An 18067-nucleotide genomic window follows, 5' to 3' on the forward strand; every position below is an offset into this window, starting at 1 on the left:
CCTCACATCAACGTTGACAAATGGTGTAAAATTCGCGAGCGCTATCGAAGATGCGCCCCAGAGTCGGCACACCAACTTTATGACCTTGATACGGGAACGAAGCCCACAGCGCCTGCATCACCAGCGTCAGAAGGATCAATAAAACGGGGTAGTGTTTGCATTGGTGCAAAAAATGAGCGGCCGGGTGATACCCGTAAGTACATTTGATCAGAATCGCACTTGATTTTGACATTATTTTGCAACGTAGGTGATAGTCGAGAGTTATCGTCAAGTTCAACGTCTTCCTGGAGCATCCCGCGTTCTCCATCCCCATCTACACGTCTTTTGCCGCCGCAATCTCCGTCAAAGTTTTCGTGGAGTGGTCAATCAGCCTCTTCTTGGGAGGGCTTAGCGTCGTCTTCTCCTTGGACCCAGTCGTCTGCCCCGCTGGCGTCAGAAAGGTCAACAAGAGGAAGTAGTATTTCTGTTGACGCAAAAAATATGCGACCGAGTGATAGCCGTGAGTACGCGCGGGATTAGAATCAACCAGGTTTTGGAATCAATTTTCTCAATGTAGGTGGTTATAGTTGGGGAACATCATCGATGTCATCAAGTTCAATAAACCGCTCCTCATTCACGTCTACGCGCCCTTCGCGACAACACCCCTCGTCAAACTGGTGGAGTGACCCATCTGACTCTCCTTGGAAAGATTTGTCATCATCCTCTCCTTGGACTCAGTCTCCTGTCCCGTCGGCACCGGAAAGACCAACAAGAGGAAGTACTGTTTCTATCCATGCCGGAAATGCGCAGCTTGCTGAAAGTCGTGAGTACATACGGCATTAGAATCGTACTCGTTTTGGGGGTTAATTTTATCAATGTAGGCGGTTATAGTAAAAGAATGTCAACAAGTTCAACGTCTTCCCAGAACATCCCGCGTTTCTCTCCATACCCTTCTGCACACCCTTCGCTGCCATCCTCTTCTGGACACAACCTTTCGTCTGAATTTTCTTGGAATGACTCTTCTTGGAAAGCCTCGTCTCCTTCTTCTCGGACTCAGTCTTGGGATCGAGTTGTGGACGCTTCTTCCCGAACACAGTCCAGGCCAATGAGCCGGACACTGGGTCGCTCCTCGCACCATCGAGCAGCCCAGCAGTCGGATTGGCGACGTTCTGGAGGTGGATCATCATCTCATGAATACATTGATGGGATCTCCTCTTTTCAATCTGATTGTTCGAGAAGTGGAGTCAGGCCAGAAGCAAGGGGCAGAGATGGCAGAGATATCTATCGTAGGCGGGAATCCCGATCGTCCACCCCGATGTCCGATTCATCCACCCAAACATTTGACTCCTCTTCTGTCAGGGACTCGTCTGGGACTTCTTCAATTATCCAACAGAATAGACCCCACGAGCGAGGATCTCACTCATTTGCCACGAAAACTTCAAGATCCTCTGATGTACGTCTCGAGAGCGACTCATTTGGGCAAGAGTCACAAGGTCCCTCGTCCACTGGGGCTAGTCTTTCACTCGACTCCGGCCCAATCCTAATAAATACTGGCATCATTTTGTCGTCGAAGACTTCAGAAGGCAATCAAACGAACTATTTACATTCCCAGTCCAAAGGAGATCATCCTGACATAGTTATGGAAGAAACCTCAAGCTCTACTCGTGATTCTACTACTGTGCGCACAAGAGCGATTGGTGAGGCGACTGAACTTCTTCAAGCTGTTGAAACACCAAATAGAAATGGGTCAGCTTCTCAGCTGAGATCATCAGTACCGGACGCTGTTGGCTGTCATGCTGCTCAATCACCTTTCCTCTCGACTCACATTGCCACCCAATCGTCCGGTGTTCACCTATTAGAAAGCTATTCCTCCGTTCCAAATCACAGTCCTGGAAATGATGATATAGTTTCACTGGGGTCCGCTGACGATGACGTTTCAATAGAAGACGGCCCTTTTGTGGTCCTCGGAACATTGTCAACCGACGGTTCAGCTTCTCCGCTAAGATCATCAGCAACGGATGCTGTTGGCTCTCATCCCACTCAACCCCCTGCCCCTTCAACAAACATTGTCACCGCACAATCGTTCGGTGTTCGCTTCTCAGAAAGCCATCTCTCCCAGGCTAACACCGTTTCAATCCACAGCCCAGCCAATGATGATACAGTTTCACTGGGGTCTGCTGACGATGACGTCTCAATGGACGAAGACCCTTTTGTGATCGTCGAAACATTGCCCAGCGACGGTTCAGCTTCTCCGCTAAGATCATCAGCAACGGATGCTGTTGGCTCTCATCTCACTCAACCTCCTGCCCCTTCAACAAACACTGCCACCGCCCAATCGCTCGGTATTCGCTTGTCAGAGAGCCATCTCTCCCAATATAACACCATTCCAATTGACAGCACAGCCGATGATGATATAGTTTCACTGGGGTCTTCCGACGACGACATCTCAACGCGAAATGACCATTCTCTGCAAGTTGCAAGTTCAGAAAAAGTTCCTGATCTACACAATGTTATTGGGCCTTGGGGCATTGTGCTTGGGAAAGTTGTGTATGCAGAAGTCATCGACTCGCTCCTTTGGGATGCCACATTTCTCAGAAGAGCAGTTTTTTCTTTTGCTGAGCCGGAAGGCGTTGTCAACATCGTCTCCGAGGCTATGTTCCGCTACTGGACTTGTGCAGAACCAAGTGTCACTACTGCGCAGCTTCTTTCTCGAGCAATCGCGGCTTGCTTACCTTTTCGCATTCTAGTGCCTCGTTCTTCCTTGACCGTCGTCACCAGCTTGCCTGTTCGTGAAACAATCAATAAATTACCTAACGAAAAGAACATCACAAAGTTCATCGCACTCTGGAAGGATTTTTTGAAAAATGATCTTCTCTTGCGACCAGAAGCTCGCGGCTTTTTGTTTGTTGGTGGTTTCGTGACAAGACTTGCCCTTTACTTTGGTGGAGCTGCCTTGGTACGGCGCGCGCAGGAGGGTCCGTCTGCTGAAGCAGCCGGCATGTATGGATTTCGCCTCAAAGCCTCAAATGGAGACACCCTGCATGATGATTTCGTCGCGCCAGCTGCAATCGACGCTTTGCTAGGGAGTCCAGCGCATAATTTTAACACAAAGAAAACACTTTTTCCTGATGGAGAAGCTCTGGCACGCCACTTCCCCCGTTATCAAGGAGTTTGGACTCAACATTGCGAAGACCTTTTTCAGGCCATTTTGCGATCATTTCAAAAGAAACCGGAGCTGAGAAATACTCGTGAATGGGGGCGTTGGTTGCGAGTGGGCGAACACAACAAACGGGACGAGCCTCTCATTGACATTAAAGGTGCTTGCACTGACATACTTCAGAATCTGGAACTTCACCCCCCTCATGACCGTCGATGGCATCAAGCTCCCCTGACCTCTGTTCGAACAGACTTGTGTCCAATTGTCCAAAACACTACTTAGCATTTACCCATCGGGACCTGGATCAGCTTTGTTATGTCCAAGTCGCGTCCTGAGTGGCAGCTCAGTAACATATCATTCCGGTAACAGTTGTAGTAGTCTATTGAGGTGGTGAGGTATACCTACTTACTTGATCATAATTCTTGCTCGTTGCTTGTCGTGGGATTCTGGAGTCTTTGTCAGCAATTCACCGGATGCTTCAATGCTAACCACAAGCCAACCATGTCACCTCCTCTTACACTTTGGGAGATAACAGTCATGCAGAAGTTCTTAATTGGCTGCATGACGTTTTGACACGCCAGAAACGTGAGTTGCCCCCACCCTTGAAAGCTTGAAGTGCAATGGTGTTAATTGATTTTGTGAAGCACCGCAGAGTTTTGAAGCGAAGTTGGATCTACGTAGGTTCGTCATCACCGTCGTCAACATGTCTCATGAGTGGCTAGGCCAAGGTTAAGCAAATTTTTGTAATGTATCCCACGAAGTTGCTGTTTGAGCTGGCTTGCGGCAAAGGTATGAGCATGCTGACAAACCAGCCCCGCCTATTTCGCTGACTCTAAATTGAAAAGGGTAAGTCATGAGGCACTGCTCATATTGATCTTTGTGTTAGCTTTCACTAGAAACGTCTTCGTGTGGAAAGGGAAATGTCTTCCAGCTCGCAAATTATCTTGCTTGGATCGAAGGGTAGCGGTGAGTGGTATTTTGCGCGGGCGTTAACGATCCTCAACGACATGCATGCAACAGGAAAGACCGCATTCATCGCTACCCTTTGTGGTGTGCGTATGCTAAATAACGTTCTGTTTCTGACATCGGTATAACACTTCTATCTTCCAGCTTTCCATTCTATTTTCCACTCGATACGCATTCGAGTGGCATTTATCTCCATCAGGACCGTGGACAGCCAACATCTACATCTGCCGACGGCAGCCAACGACCCTTTGGGACGTGAAGGTCGCGTTCTGCACCATCATATCGACTCCGCTGGATCTTCAGAATGCTATCCGGCGAACTCAAATTGCCGTCTTCAAACCAAAGGCAAGCTTTGAAGAAGCACTTGCCACGGACGAGGCTTCCCTCTGCCATTTTGAAACCCAGTTAACGTCAAGACAGTCTTACTGCGCCATGTCCACCGTGCACGTTTATCTTCAGTGCCCGGGGTTTATCCTGTCACCCATGGTATTCGTAGATTTACCTAGTATGTGGAACGGTCTTACAGTTTAATATGAAACCTACCATGCTTATAGAACACAGTGACCAATTAATTACTCACACCGTAAACGATCTTGTGCTGCATTACATCCGGCCTCAGCACAACATCATCCTTGCCACCGTGCCCATCGCTAGTCTGTTTTCTTTTTAATTCTAGAGATACAAAGCAACTAAAGGTATTGTCAGTGCCTAAACCATGTAAATATTTGTGTGGGCTGCTGAACGTTGAAGATCCACAACGTATTCGCACTCTAGGTTAGATTATTTCTGCAAGCTTGCCGCCGCTCAACTCAGTCTGCTCTCGCATAGTGGTTCTGACGGGCACCAGATTCACTGGATATATCAAACCTTGGTTGGAGGTGCTCCAGAGAATTAGGGCCCGACCTTGTCTTCATTTTGCCATTCATGAACGGGATCCTTCGGACAGTCTTGCGGGTAGCACAAATGCATTGGACTTCCGTCAGTTAGAGATGGCTTTTTTTGCCACCACCGCCCCTTGGTCAGCGATGCAGGAACAGCAATTTCTTGGTGTTAGTAAGGTCGCTCGTGCCCTGGTGAAACTCTCGCTCGAGATCCACGCCGTAAACCAGTAAGCAGGTTTTGTCTGGGGTGTCTCCTACCATCACTCATTGCAATTGGTTGGCACATAGGTTAACTCCTATTGATTTTCCTGGTGCGTACATTTCAAGTGGCGAAAACGAAATTAGCGTTGGCGCAATTGTGGTTGGCATTTTCTTGTTATTCTTCTTTTCTACCCAATTGTAGGTAGTAAGTAATATAAGTCTAGATTTCTATCGCCGTAAGGGAAAAAGATTGACATGCCCGAAACCTATAAGTAAACTAAGCTTTGCAATATCCGCTTAAAAATACCCTCTAGTACAGATGGGCGTGTGAAGGCGTGTCAGAGACGGACTAAACTTGAATGACGAGAAAACCTGGACATGACCTCAAACGTGGTCCAAATATTCTTCTGAAAGCCATATGCAAGAGCAAATATACTCTCAACTCACCCTCTGACCAAAGCGGTGAGGCACTGAAAAGACAACCCAGACAGGCCGGAGAGGCTAATTGCAACCTGTGGCCAGTATCACTTGAGTCAAACTTGAGTATGCTCTACTTATCGCTACGATTGACATTGAAACCACGTGTTGTTTAAACTCCGCCACTCACCCAAGTTGTCCATTGGCAATGGATGGACACTTATAAATCTCTACGTCGTTGGAAGCATGTAAGTTCTCGTATCCTGCAAAATATGACCTTTCAACGTGCATTTTCTAGGATAATCAGGCTAATCTTGCCACGGTGCCCGTGTCCCCCAGTCACTTCGTTTCGCTTCAAAGATCAAGGTCCTCTTACTGGATCTGTTCTCTGCGATTCTTCTCTCTTGTAAAAAGACGAACGGGGTTTCGGCATGAAAACGCAGTCGGTCTGGACAGCCTGCACAGAATGGTCACGTCCGAACAGTAAGGACTTGATCTCGATGTTTCCAAATTGTGAATGTGCCCAGGAGCCTTCTACGTGGACCGGCCTGTGCCTGGACTGGCGCACGACGCCTGCGTCCCGCAAGCGCTTCTCAAAGATCGCCCCATATTGGCCTTGTTTCCCGCGGTTCGCGATCGGCTCGAGGTGTCTTCTACCGTTTTATAAGACGAAGTTTTGACACCAAAATGAAGTTGGTCTGGACGGCCAGCACATCTTCTTCCCTGTTTCATCGGCCTTGTTCTCGCTGAGCTTGCCACTTCTGGTCGAACCAACGCCTACTCCGTGCGTCGACCACGTCATCATCCATCTTCTGGAGGTCTGTTTGGAACGGTAGTGCGGTTGAAAATATTTTCAAGGTCGACGCGGCGCTTCAAGTTCAGAAGCATCTTTTCCCATTCACCATCCGAGATTCTTTATCACCCAGGCAACTCCGGCGTGAAATCGCGCAAGAGTTCTCCCAAAACTTATGAATCAATACCCCCGTGTGGTGCATGTGTAATCCACGGGCACGCATCTACTCGGCAGATCACAGCACAATAGACCGCATACTGCCAACCTCTCAATCACCATCTTCTCAAGCGCTGGTGAGTATTTGCTTTGGCCTAACAAATGTATCTGATCTAAGGTTCTATAGCCGATTGCGTCCTGCGGCTTAAGTGACGATGTTTGCCGTTGTATGGTAAAAGCTTCGGATGAAGATTCGACATTTGGCGATTTTGACACTTTTTCGGGCATATCTTTGTTCGCGTCGCCTACCGCCCAGTCTTCAACGCTAGCTGTGCACCGACTCCACTGTCATTTTGTTACGCGACGTTCTCTCATCAAAAGATAGTCAGTCTGGGACACAAACGGCGTTTCCTCCAGGCTACAAGTTTCCGTGAGTACATGACGCTCTTTCGGAACTTCTGGTCATGAGCAGCCCTGCTATCATCGCGCGCAGGGCTATTCCGAACTTTTCCAATCAACATGCCGTATGTGAGAATACCATCAACTTCAACATGAATTGCTACTCCGTGGCAATGGGCCAATGGCTTCTGAGTATGAAGGGTCTCAAATCCCCACAAAGTCTAAGGACACACGGCAGCGTTTGTGATTGACTTGATGTGTACTCTTTTCGTCAATCGTTTTCTTCCAGAATCCCGAGTCATGCTCCCTAGCAATTCCGGCTTGCAATGGCGCGCAGTGTCCCAAAACTTATCAATCAACAGCCCGAACGTGCCCTGGTTTGAAGACTTCCAGCAAGAGCTACAGGCGAGTTCCAACGACCTAAATGGGAGCGTCGGCATTCAACACTGTTTTCGTTGAAGGCCAGGCCAGCAGACTCGTCACCTTCTAAAGACCACTTAAAATGGTAGTTTCAATGAGGCTTTCGGAGGTACCCTTTCTCCTCGTTCATTTCCCAGCCACACCCCCTGACTTTGCGTTCAATTTTCCATCAACTTCTACGTTTGGCTTATTTGACCCGCGTCCTGCCAAGCGCGCTTGGGCTTTGCAAAGTAACGCTGTTTGGGGGCACAAAACTAGTTTTACTCCGGCTGCAAATCTCTTCCAGGCCGCGTGTCTTTTGCGCTACCTCAGAATCATCAACCTCTCAACACCAATCATTAAGCTTACATACAACTCCTACCGACAACCCACTGTCCTGATAGAAACATCGTTCTGTAACCAGCTAAGTCTTTGTGCGACCAGCCAAAGAATCTGAATTATTTCAATTAAAGTTATATTAATGCAAAAATGATTCGATACAGCACACAACATGGATTCGTTTCAAAAGCTAGGCGATCAAGATATCAAAAAGTTAGGCGGACGATGGATGAATGGAGGGTTGTTCGCTAATGAACAATACAGTCATTTTTTAAGTATGGAGCAGCAGTTCACCAACGGAATCACAAGTATGGGGGTAACGTCAACAAATACAACGACAGTATACCCCCCATTCTAACTTTGGAAGATTGGGAAGCGTGTCTCCATCTCGACAACAAGTAGCAGGAAAGGTAGGCAGCTGATTGAGTGAAAAAGTGGACGAAATTTCCGTCTGGACGGTTGGATGACACCCCGACTGAGAGAAAATCATGAAATAGAGACTGTATTGAAGATGTGCTCCTGCCTAGAGGGAGGAAGTCAGCAAGGGTGGTTAACATTGCATAGAAAATGAAGGAAAAACCATAGCTTCATGGACCTCTTGAGAATGCTGGGGCAGGTAGAGCTGACTGAGTGAGAAACTGGACGAAATATCTGTCTGGATAGTTGGATGACGCCCCGACTGAGAGAAAACCATGAGATAGAAATTGTATTGAAGATGTGCCCCCGCCTAGAGGGAAAGTAGTCAGCAAGGGCAGTGAGATCAGGACAGGACGGACCGGTTGACATTGCATAGAAAATGAAGGAAAAACCATAGCTTCATGGACTTCTTGAGAATGCTGGGGCAGGTCGTCGCCAAGTCTCTGGTTGGCGGTTGAAGTCTCAGGCAGCCGGCTGAAATCATCGAGCAATTGACTGACAGGCCAGGCCTGCAAATGGCTAGAGGCGTAATGGACTGGTTGTGTTCGAAGGACCTCAGACCATCTACAGCCGCAAAAGTAAGCTACTTCACGTGAATGAGAGGAAGTAGCTTCAAGAGAATATGCGACTTGAGAATGATCGTTTGGAAACTTTGATTCGTTCGATCTGCGATGATAGCTCCCTAAACAATCGAGAATATATATAAATTGTGACACCCACTGGGAGTTCAACATTAGCACCCCGCAAGGGACACAGGGCTACGCGCGAGCAGAAGTGTTAGGGTGTCGTAGCGGTGAGGTGAGGGAAGGCGACGAACCTCATTGTGATAATCTACGAGATGTAAGTCGCCCCAAGGAATGGAAGAGGTGGACAGAGAGATAACGCATGTGGAAAACAACAGCGAAATTAGAAGGACCACGCGCTTGGCCAAAAATTCAGAGGTCGAGGATGAAGGGAGACAGAAAGGCAAGCGGAGAGTTGCTGAGAAGGGTAAGTCTGCAGTTGCTAGCCCAGTGAGCGAGATGGAATTGTCCTTCTTTGTGGGAGAGAAAGAGAAGGGTAAATCGCTTCCAAGATTATGGCAAATATCGGCACAGTAGCCGTTATAAGCAAGTAAGGAAGGAGAATGGGTGCCTGACGAAAAGGGTATGTTAGGAGGTCAGAACAGCCAACAATGAAGGGCAGGTTTTCGCACACAGTGCAAGAGTGGGAGGCGTCTTGAATTCGTTTGGGACCTGGAAAGGAATACTATATTAACAAAAGGAACACAGAAATCGCGTTCAAGAGAGCACCTGGCTAAGCTCGTTGAGAGACATGGAACAGATTGAAGACAGAGAAGTTTACTACAAGGTAGACAAAGGAAAGTGAGAAAAGTTTCCTTTGTCTGAACACGAGTGGAGCGGAGTGCCATTCACGGCAATTAAAAGGGAATCGCCGGGGAATGTCACCAAAAAGGGATCACGATCATGCGCCATGAAGGACAGAATGCTGAAAATTGTGCGCATTAAGCATCGGATGCATAATTGGGCAGCAATGTTGCGGAAAGAGAGCAAGGAAAGAGAAACCTGTAGGAGTCCACACAACAGGTCCATTCCTTGCCTTATGAGCGAACGTCATCACATCGCTAATACAAATGACGCGAGGCGCGAATCCACGCCGTTGAAACGGGGAGTCCAAGAAGTTGGAGAGACTGAGCTTCGCAAGATTATGCAACCAAAATGCCTTCTGCTATGTGAGAGACAGGTCACAGACTGAATGTCGAAAAAAGCAAGATATACCTCAAAACGTAACTTTCGGCGAATGGAATAAGCGCGAACAGACACCCGAGTCGCCCTTATATCACTGTAGACCTTCTTTGCCCTTTATAATAAAGAGACAAACGTGATATTTATAGGGCTGACTATGGGAGACTACCTCCTGCGTGGTGCACTGGTGACAGTGGCCAGGTGACAGAGTTCAACTTGTTGTGCGAATTTGAAATCACGTGAGGTACAAGCTCCAGCTCTTGACGTAATTACCCTACTTAGTTTACTTACATCTCGCTCGCAATGCTGCATGTTCGTCTGGCGATAAGTCGATTCAATGACCCAACATCATACCTTTTTGAAGGAGAACAGCGTAAACCACCTTCTCAATCCCATTTGTTCTCTTGTTGCGAAAGATGGATTTGCCGTCCTCACAAAATAGAACAAGATTTCAAACCTCCCTGGATTGCTACAATTAATAATACATATGAAGTAAAGATATTCAACCGATTATATGGTGAAAATGAAGTAATCCGCCCAATCCACTCCAATTAATCCACAGCCATTTTCAATAGTCACCACCTTTTGCGTATAGGCTCGAATGAAGCTGATGATGCCTAAGGCGGTATTGACCGTCTGTGTGCACCGAATAGGGACAGAAGTTACCACGGTCCGGCAAAGAGGACACTTGTAAGATGGTGTAAAGTTGAATGTGGCCAGATTTTTGAACCGCGCGAAAATCTCGGCGGTGTAAGGGGTATGACCCTCTTCACGAAGCTGAGGCTCAACATTGATATGATCATGTAAATCCCTATTCAGTTCAAGTCGAACCGCCTCCTGGAAAAGCTGGTGGAGAGCTTGGGCCGAAAAGGCATGACCACATTCTGGCAGTCTTGGGGCAAATAAGATTTAAAAGATATGCTTGAAAGGAATACGTACATCCAGAGGCACTTCACTGGTTCAAGCAGAATCGGGCAGGTAAGAGACTCCACAGCCGCCTTGAAGATCTATTGCAACGTTAATATGTTCGATGGGATCCAACCAAGGTAAAGATAATCACCATATCAAGTTTGCGACGGATGGAATCACCTTCAGAGAGGCGTTGTTGATGCTGTATTCCGCCACTTAGCACGACAATAAGCACCAATGAAGTGAGCCGACTGACCATGTCACTGCAATGCTGGAGACGGACATTTTGAGCTGCTAAAACAACAAACTAGGGAGAAATAAGCGGCAGATAAGGCATGTTTCAAGGCAGCGCGTACACGATCTTTGGCTGGTTGTGCACATTCATAAGCGACAAGAGAAGAGACAATATCAACGGCACAAACCCAGTACAACAATGCCATTTCTTTCCAACTCGTCTTCGTGGGATGCGTTGTTGAGGGAGTAGGAACCGGAGGGCAATGTTGCCAATGCCATAGAGATGTTGAATCAAACAGCGGGGAAAAGAGACGTTGGGAAGTAACAGTGGAAAGGCGACAGAAAGGACCCCGCCACTCCTCGAATTTGACAAAGAGCGACCGTGGGAAGATTTAGGCTGCACGTGCGCTTAGCTAGAACGGTTGTTGAGAAATTGGGGTGTAGCCTATTTTGTGTCAAGGACAAGATCTTCGATGAATGGAAAGTGCGCCATACGGGGGTATCAATTCTTAAGTCTCGAAGGAACTCCTTGCGCAATTTCACGCCGGAGTCGCCTGGGTGATAAAGAATCCCCGAGGGCAGCTTCAGGCAGATGGATCAAAAGACGTGAATGCCTGTTGAGCCTTGGGTCAGATATATTCCCTAGGATGAAGACAATACTCACCAAGGCGATGCGAGATTTCTCGTGCAGCAATTTGTCTACCGTGTTCGATGAATTCAACATGTGCAAACACAGGGGTGCTGAGTTATAGTTTCTGAGAAAACACTCTGCGCGATTTCACGCTAGAGTTGGCTGCAAACGAAGAGGTGGGTGCAAAGCCAGTTTATTGTGCATGTCAGACCGGGCGGAAAGGAGGTCGATGAAGACAATCAAAGGATAGGCAGACAACGCGCACAATGCACCTGCTGACACCCGGAGTAAAGGATAGACGTGCCCAGAAAAGTGTCAAGATCATCAAATGTTGAACCCAATCGTCATACGAAGCCTTTGCCACACAACGCCAAACATGAATGGGTCCACGGAGTGGCGAGCTGCTTCCTAGTTGTTGGTGGGCCCTCGTCTGCCAAAACTCGATAAACAGCCTCAGGCAGCTAGAGTTGGCTGCAAACGAAGTGAGGAGAGGTGGGTGCAAAGCGAATTTATTGTGCATGTCGGACCGGGGAGAAAGAAGGTCGATGAAGACGATCACAGAATATGCAGACAGCGCACAAGGCACCTGCTGACACCCGGACTAAAGGATAGACGTGCCCGGAAAGCGTCAAGATCTTCAAATGTTGTATCGAAAGCTAGCCATTCGTCATTCGAGGCCTTTGCCACAGAACGCCAAACATGAATGGCGGTAACGAGCTGCTTCCTAGTTGTTGGTGGGCCTTCGTCTGCCAAAACCTTGATGAAGAGCCACAGGCAGATGGATTTAAGGACGTAGATGCCTATTGAGCCTTCAGTTTGCCGCAGAACGCCAAACATGAACGGGTGGTAACGAGCTGCTTCCTAGTTGTTGGTGGGCCCTCGTTTGCCAGGAACTCGATAAACAGCTTCCTGCAGATGGATTAAAGGACGTAAATGCCTATTGTGCCCGAGTCAGATATATCTCCCAGCATGAAGACAACACTCACCAAGCCGATGCCAGATTTCCCGTGCTCTACCGCCATGTACAACGCAGGGGTGCTGAGTCATAGTTTGTGAGAAAACCGTCGTTGTTCCAGCACCGCACGCAACGCTTGACTAGCTTGGGGGAGAAGAGGCAATTGCGGGATATGGGCGTTGTACGCGAGTCCACGCACAAGCCGGCCTACGTGGGTGGAAGCCCTCCGTTTGGGCACATTCAGCATCTGGAAACGTCCGAATGGTATCAAGTCTTGACCGTTTAAACGTGGCAATCACGTCATTCTGTTCTGGCCCTCCATACTGACTGCATTTTGATGCCAGAAAAAAAGAGAGAAGACACCTCGGGTCGATCCCAAATCGTAGAAGATAAGACCGATAAGGGATGACCTTGGAGCGAAACGAAATAATTTTGGGACATGGGCGCTATGCGCGAGTTCACGCACAGGCCGGTCCGCGTGCAAGCGCTCCTTCAAGGTGCATTCACGATTTGGAAACGTCCGAGTCGTTGAAATCGATTTCTGGCTGTTCCGACGTTGCAGTCGTATCATTCGGAACGCGGCGAGATTAGCCTGATCATCCTAGAAAAAGCACATTTCAAGGTCATCTTTGCCAGTAAACGAGGGGCTTACATGCTTCCGGCAAGGTAAGAGACTTAAGTCCATCCAGTTTGAAGTTGTTTCCTCAAGGCGGTGAGTAGCGGAGTTTAAACCTCACGTGGCTTCGATGCTCACGATTCATTTCCACCCACGGGCAATATATCAACTGACCTCTCGCTGTCAATGTCTCTCCTGAGAGTGAATTGAGCGTGGATTCGTGCTCTTGTATGTGGCCTTCGGGAAAATATCTGGCGATGGATGACGTTCTTAAGGTAGTATGTCCAACTTTTTCTAGTCCGTCGTCATACGCTGATTTGCAGCCCAAGGCATTTTTTAACATCATTCTAATGTCTCTCTGTTCTTGCCGGAGGGTGACTTGAGCGTGGATTTGCGCTTTTGTATGTGGTCTTCGGACAAATATTTTGCCATGGGTGACGTTTTGAGGGTATGTTCAGCTTTTTTCAGTCCGTCTGTCATACACTAATTTGCAGCCCACGGCATTTTCTGCAAAGCCCAGAATAACATTTCCCCGATAACCTCCTTTCAAAGTCGGGGATTTGCTTCTTGACTGTTGTCTTACAACTCAACAGCCAACATTTCGTGCCGCACGTGTAATCTGTTGGCCTTCGAAGGGGTCGGACCGCACACAAACAACGCAACAGCTTCCCACTAGCCGACCGGTTTCTGTTGTCTTCCAACTCAATAGCCAACATTTCGGTAGGCGATGACGCCTTTCGACTTATGTGCATGAAGTTGTCGATAAAGTCCGCACTTCAGCCGATGATCATTCTGCCGCCTTTTGACGCTGCGATCTTCCTCTACTTATCGGCTTTCTTCCGTGGCCCTCGTTTTCGTTAGAAGATTCGAATCACATTTCGAGGTACGTGCTGCTTTTCTAGACATCCAGACTGGATCTGACTGCTCATTCATTGCAGAAGATCTCCGATGCCTCCGCATTACTGTGTGTGAACTCGCGTGCAGTGTATATTCCGAGGTGAAGACATGTGATGCGGAGGCCGATTGACATTACCATTCTGTATGGAAGTTGAACGACATTGGGGATAATTGATTGTCCCGGATTATCATTTCAATGACCTGGGCGTGTATTCGCGCCGTCGGGATCTTCTGCCTTGACTCGCGCGCAGCAGTCGTGCGACATTCTCGACCACACTCATAACGTGAGGATCTAGTCCACGGCTTTTACGCTTGAATTGTCACTTCGCGCCAAACTTGTAATGTCCCCAACGACTCTTTCTAGGGCAAAATCTGCCTGCACTCTAGTCCCTTATTTCACTCTCAAGCCTAACTCTCCCTCGAATTCCTCGTAATATGCAGTTTCCGATTGGTCGCTTGGAAGTCCGCTACCCCAAACTTACCAGTCTTATCCGAATGTCAGTAGCGGTCACCCCATGCGCCGTTTATCAACGCGCTTCGATCATCGTCGTCACCATCTCTAGACGGTTTCATTTGCTTGACGATTGCACAATGGTCAACATTCGCCATCACGTGACTTGGTACCACAAACGATAGTTGGCTTCGACGCGATGAACGAGACTGCGCGTGGATTTGCGTGCAGCACTTGGACCAAGATAACAATTCTCTGCATGCTGAGTATATGGGTATAAACTTATTTCAGGGATATCCGTCAAGCTACATAATGGTGCAACAACGTTTGTGGGAGATGGCCTCGTCTACAAGCAATGAAAAGTCGCACTGTGCGTGCAGTCGCTATGCATGCAGCAATCGTCTTTTGTCTGATCTTTGGAAATGGGAGGTGGCAGCCGCTGTGGGCATCAGCAAAACCTGATTTTCCCACGTAGACAGGCATAGTGCTTCCGCTAATATCATAGTTTCCCATAGTTACACGCCAAGTTTGGCTAGATGCCCTAGCGCCACACAGCGCTCCACAGCACTGTGTGGGTGTAAGCTTGTGCTATACAGCACTACAGAGACTTGTGCCGTTACTATAGGGTGCTATAGAGGGGCCTCCACTTTCTACCCAGCCCTTATAGGGAGTCAAACTACAAGTATACTAGATTTCAGTAGAAAACACATTCCCTATTGTATATGAATAATTTATGACCAAAATACGCCTGGAATAAGAAGAAAGTACAACACTGTCCAGAGATTGATTGACCTACAAAGATTGCAACAAGAAAGAATATGAAGTATCTTTTGCAAAACATATTCGTCTTTTGTGATTTTTTTTGCGTTGGAAAGTGGTGTTCAAGCCGATTCCAACGCGTCTATTTACGTAGTATTTAGTTCAACACTTAAATGGCTTTGGACCAATTACTGGTGAAGAATCTGCCTAAAAACGGTAAATGTTATCGGAGGTCGCCTTAAACGTCGAAATATTAGGGGCTCTCAGACCCGTTTTAAAGCTCTAATTTGTGCGTTTCTAACAAGCCCAAAATCGCATGAAACGGAGCAGAACTCATGATGATAATATATATTTCAGATGTCTAATACAGGCCAAATAGTTTATGCTACAGTTTGTGAGGTACTCCAAATTTTTCTACGCCGTAAATTGGATTGCATTCGCGTGAATGAAGCGATTAAAATAAGCCTACATAGAGGCCAAACGGTGTAATACTCGTGAAGTTATAGCTATGAGCTACCCTAGAAAGTGTAAGTGTGAATTGATGGAAGTCGGTACAGTTGCGGGAAGTCACGTGCCGCGCTCAACTCACATTTTCGAACTTAGACAACTTCAATTGTTACTACTACTACAGTCATCCACCTGCTAATGATACACCCAAAATGAGAAATTAGCTTCAACAGATTTGAGTACAACCTTTCTCTACAAAAACTACATGATAATCTCAGATAAATGCCCTTCTATGACCATACCAACTTTCAGAATGTTTGACCCACATTTCACAGAGAAAAAGTAAGATTATGGGTGTATCATTGAGTGGTGTGACTGTATTTGGCTATTTCCGAAAAACAGTCCATTTTGTATGCTCCACAGCTTTGCCAATTCTGCCTCAATTGCATCCAAATTATGTACAGTGGTAGATATGAGTTTGTACTACTTGTTACAACTTGTTTCGTAAAAATTGGTCTAGTATTGAGCGAGATATATGCTAGTCAAAAGTGTATCAAATGGGGGTGGTGTATCATTAAGGGGTGGATGACTGTACCAAAAAACAGGAAATTTCGGGAAATCATGGAAATAGCCAGGAAATTTCTGGTAACAACTGCAAATTTCTTGGAAGGCTCGGAAATTGTTCAATAATTTTCCAATATGAACTTTATATTTGCCTGATTACATGGTGCCATCTACAATTGTGAATGCCCACCTCGAATGCCATGCTTTCTGTGAAAGACAGTGACAGGCGACAAACAACTTCAAGTCGCGAGACAATTCGTTCAAGTCCGTTGAAACTCCGACATCATGTGATTATGTTGAACTTTGAATTTCCCAACACGGAAATTCATTCTTCTTCCTTCCCACCACAATGTTCAACTTGTCCTCGACAAATGGTGTCCTCCCTCGTCGAGTTACAGCATCCTCCCTCCCTCGTTGATGAACCGCGTCCCTCGACGAACGGTGTCCTCCCTCGTCCATGAACGGCGTCCTCCCTCCCTTGAAGAACGGCATCCTCCCTCTCTTGAAGAACGGCTGCCTCCCCCCCTTGAAGAATGGCTCCCTGCCTCCCTTGAAGAACAGCTCGCTCCCGTGAAGAATGGCTTCCTCCCTTAAAGAAAAGATCCCTCCCTCATCGACGAACGGCTCCCTCGTCGACAAATGACTCCTCCCTCAACGAATGGCTCCCTCTCTCGGCAAACGGCTCCCTCCCTTGACGAAAGGCTCCCTCTTGACAAACGGCCCCCCTCCCTCGACAAACGGCTCCCCCGATGAACAGTGTCCTCCCTTGACGAACTGCTCCCTCACTCGTCGACGAACGGCATCCTCCCTCCCTTCTTGACGGACGGTGTTTCTCCCTCGACGAATGGTGTCCTCCCTCCCTCGTTGACGAACGGCGTCCTCCCTCTCTCGTTGATAAATGGTGTTCCCCCTGCCTTGAAGAACGGTGTCATCCCTCGCTTGTCGACAAACGCATCTTCCCTCTGTTGTCGACGAATGGTGTCCTCCCTACCTCATTGATGAACGGCTCCCTCCCTTGAAGAACGGCGTCCTCCCTCCCTTGTCGACGAATGGCGTCCTCCTTCCTTTGAGTCCTCCCTCCTTTGAAGAACGGCTTCGTCCCTCGATGAACAACTGTCCTCCCTTCCTTGTTGGCGAATGGCATCCTCTTAGTATCTTTAATCTTGATACTCTGATTCCATAAATTTGATATACTGCAGTCATTACTATGTAGAATATTAGGATATCTTGTATAATATAGTAGTGCAGACAATAAACCTATTTTTTCGTAACACAAGTTCTGTGTAAAAATCATGCAATATGGTATTAAAATGAGCAGAATGTATGCCCCCCCTCTAGGAATCTGCAGACCCCAGGGTTTGCTACTGAGGGCTGCAGATCTGCTCCGTAATTCTAGGGAGCACTATGAAGTGGCTATGTGTTTCTATGAATGGCTGCAGATCTGCTCTGAGATTCTATGGAGTGCTGTGTAGTGGCTGTGCGTTTCTATGTAGAGCTGCATAGAACGCGCAGGTGACTGTAAAGGTGATACCCCTTTCTATGGTGCTATGGCACTACACAGCCCTGCCACGTGCTGCCTAGCTCACCCAGGTTTTGCTGATGGGTGATGTTGCATTCGAATCGATAGAAAGTGCAACTGTGGCTCGAGGACCCACATCGGCGGTGTCACACTAGTTGATAAAATAGCCTTCCACCATCGGTCTCACGACGCAGCCACAGATCAATCCGGCCCCAAAGTCGTCTCTTCCCTGTAAC

The 18067-nt window shown here is 47.6% G+C and overlaps 4 protein-coding genes across 4 annotated transcripts; 2 read left to right on the forward strand and 2 right to left on the reverse strand.

The window, feature by feature from the left end:
- Positions 1-6067: 6067 nt before the first annotated feature.
- On the forward strand, positions 6068-7805 carry LACBIDRAFT_330344 (uncharacterized protein; the record flags this gene model as incomplete). Its single annotated transcript, XM_001884528.1, has 6 exons — positions 6068-6084; positions 6295-6385; positions 6636-6687; positions 6968-6980; positions 7023-7078; positions 7459-7805. The coding sequence occupies 6 exons, from the start codon at positions 6068-6070 to the stop codon at positions 7803-7805; spliced, it is 576 nt and encodes a 191-aa protein (XP_001884563.1).
- Positions 7806-8009: 204 nt separating this feature from the next.
- Positions 8010-8838, reverse strand: LACBIDRAFT_304129 (uncharacterized protein; the record flags this gene model as incomplete). The annotated part of the gene is made up of 3 exons (XM_001884617.1): positions 8010-8210; positions 8268-8414; positions 8464-8838. 3 exons carry the CDS (start codon positions 8836-8838, stop codon positions 8010-8012), a joined length of 723 nt encoding a protein of 240 aa, XP_001884652.1.
- A 1521-nt stretch (positions 8839-10359) lies between these two features.
- Positions 10360-11271, reverse strand: LACBIDRAFT_304130 (uncharacterized protein; the record flags this gene model as incomplete). The annotated part of the gene is made up of 6 exons (XM_001884618.1): positions 10360-10741; positions 10789-10856; positions 10910-10960; positions 11015-11065; positions 11115-11125; positions 11181-11271. The coding sequence occupies 6 exons, from the start codon at positions 11269-11271 to the stop codon at positions 10360-10362; spliced, it is 654 nt and encodes a 217-aa protein (XP_001884653.1).
- A 6325-nt stretch (positions 11272-17596) lies between these two features.
- Positions 17597-17784, forward strand: LACBIDRAFT_304131 (uncharacterized protein; the record flags this gene model as incomplete). The annotated part of the gene is made up of 1 exon (XM_001884529.1): positions 17597-17784. Exon 1 carries the CDS (start codon positions 17605-17607, stop codon positions 17782-17784), a length of 180 nt encoding a protein of 59 aa, XP_001884564.1. The 5' UTR covers positions 17597-17604.
- Positions 17785-18067: the final 283 nt, after the last annotated feature.

Source organism: Laccaria bicolor, genomic scaffold (assembly GCF_000143565.1).
Source record: "Laccaria bicolor S238N-H82 LACBIscaffold_26 genomic scaffold, whole genome shotgun sequence".
Taxonomy (NCBI): domain Eukaryota; kingdom Fungi; phylum Basidiomycota; class Agaricomycetes; order Agaricales; family Hydnangiaceae; genus Laccaria; species Laccaria bicolor.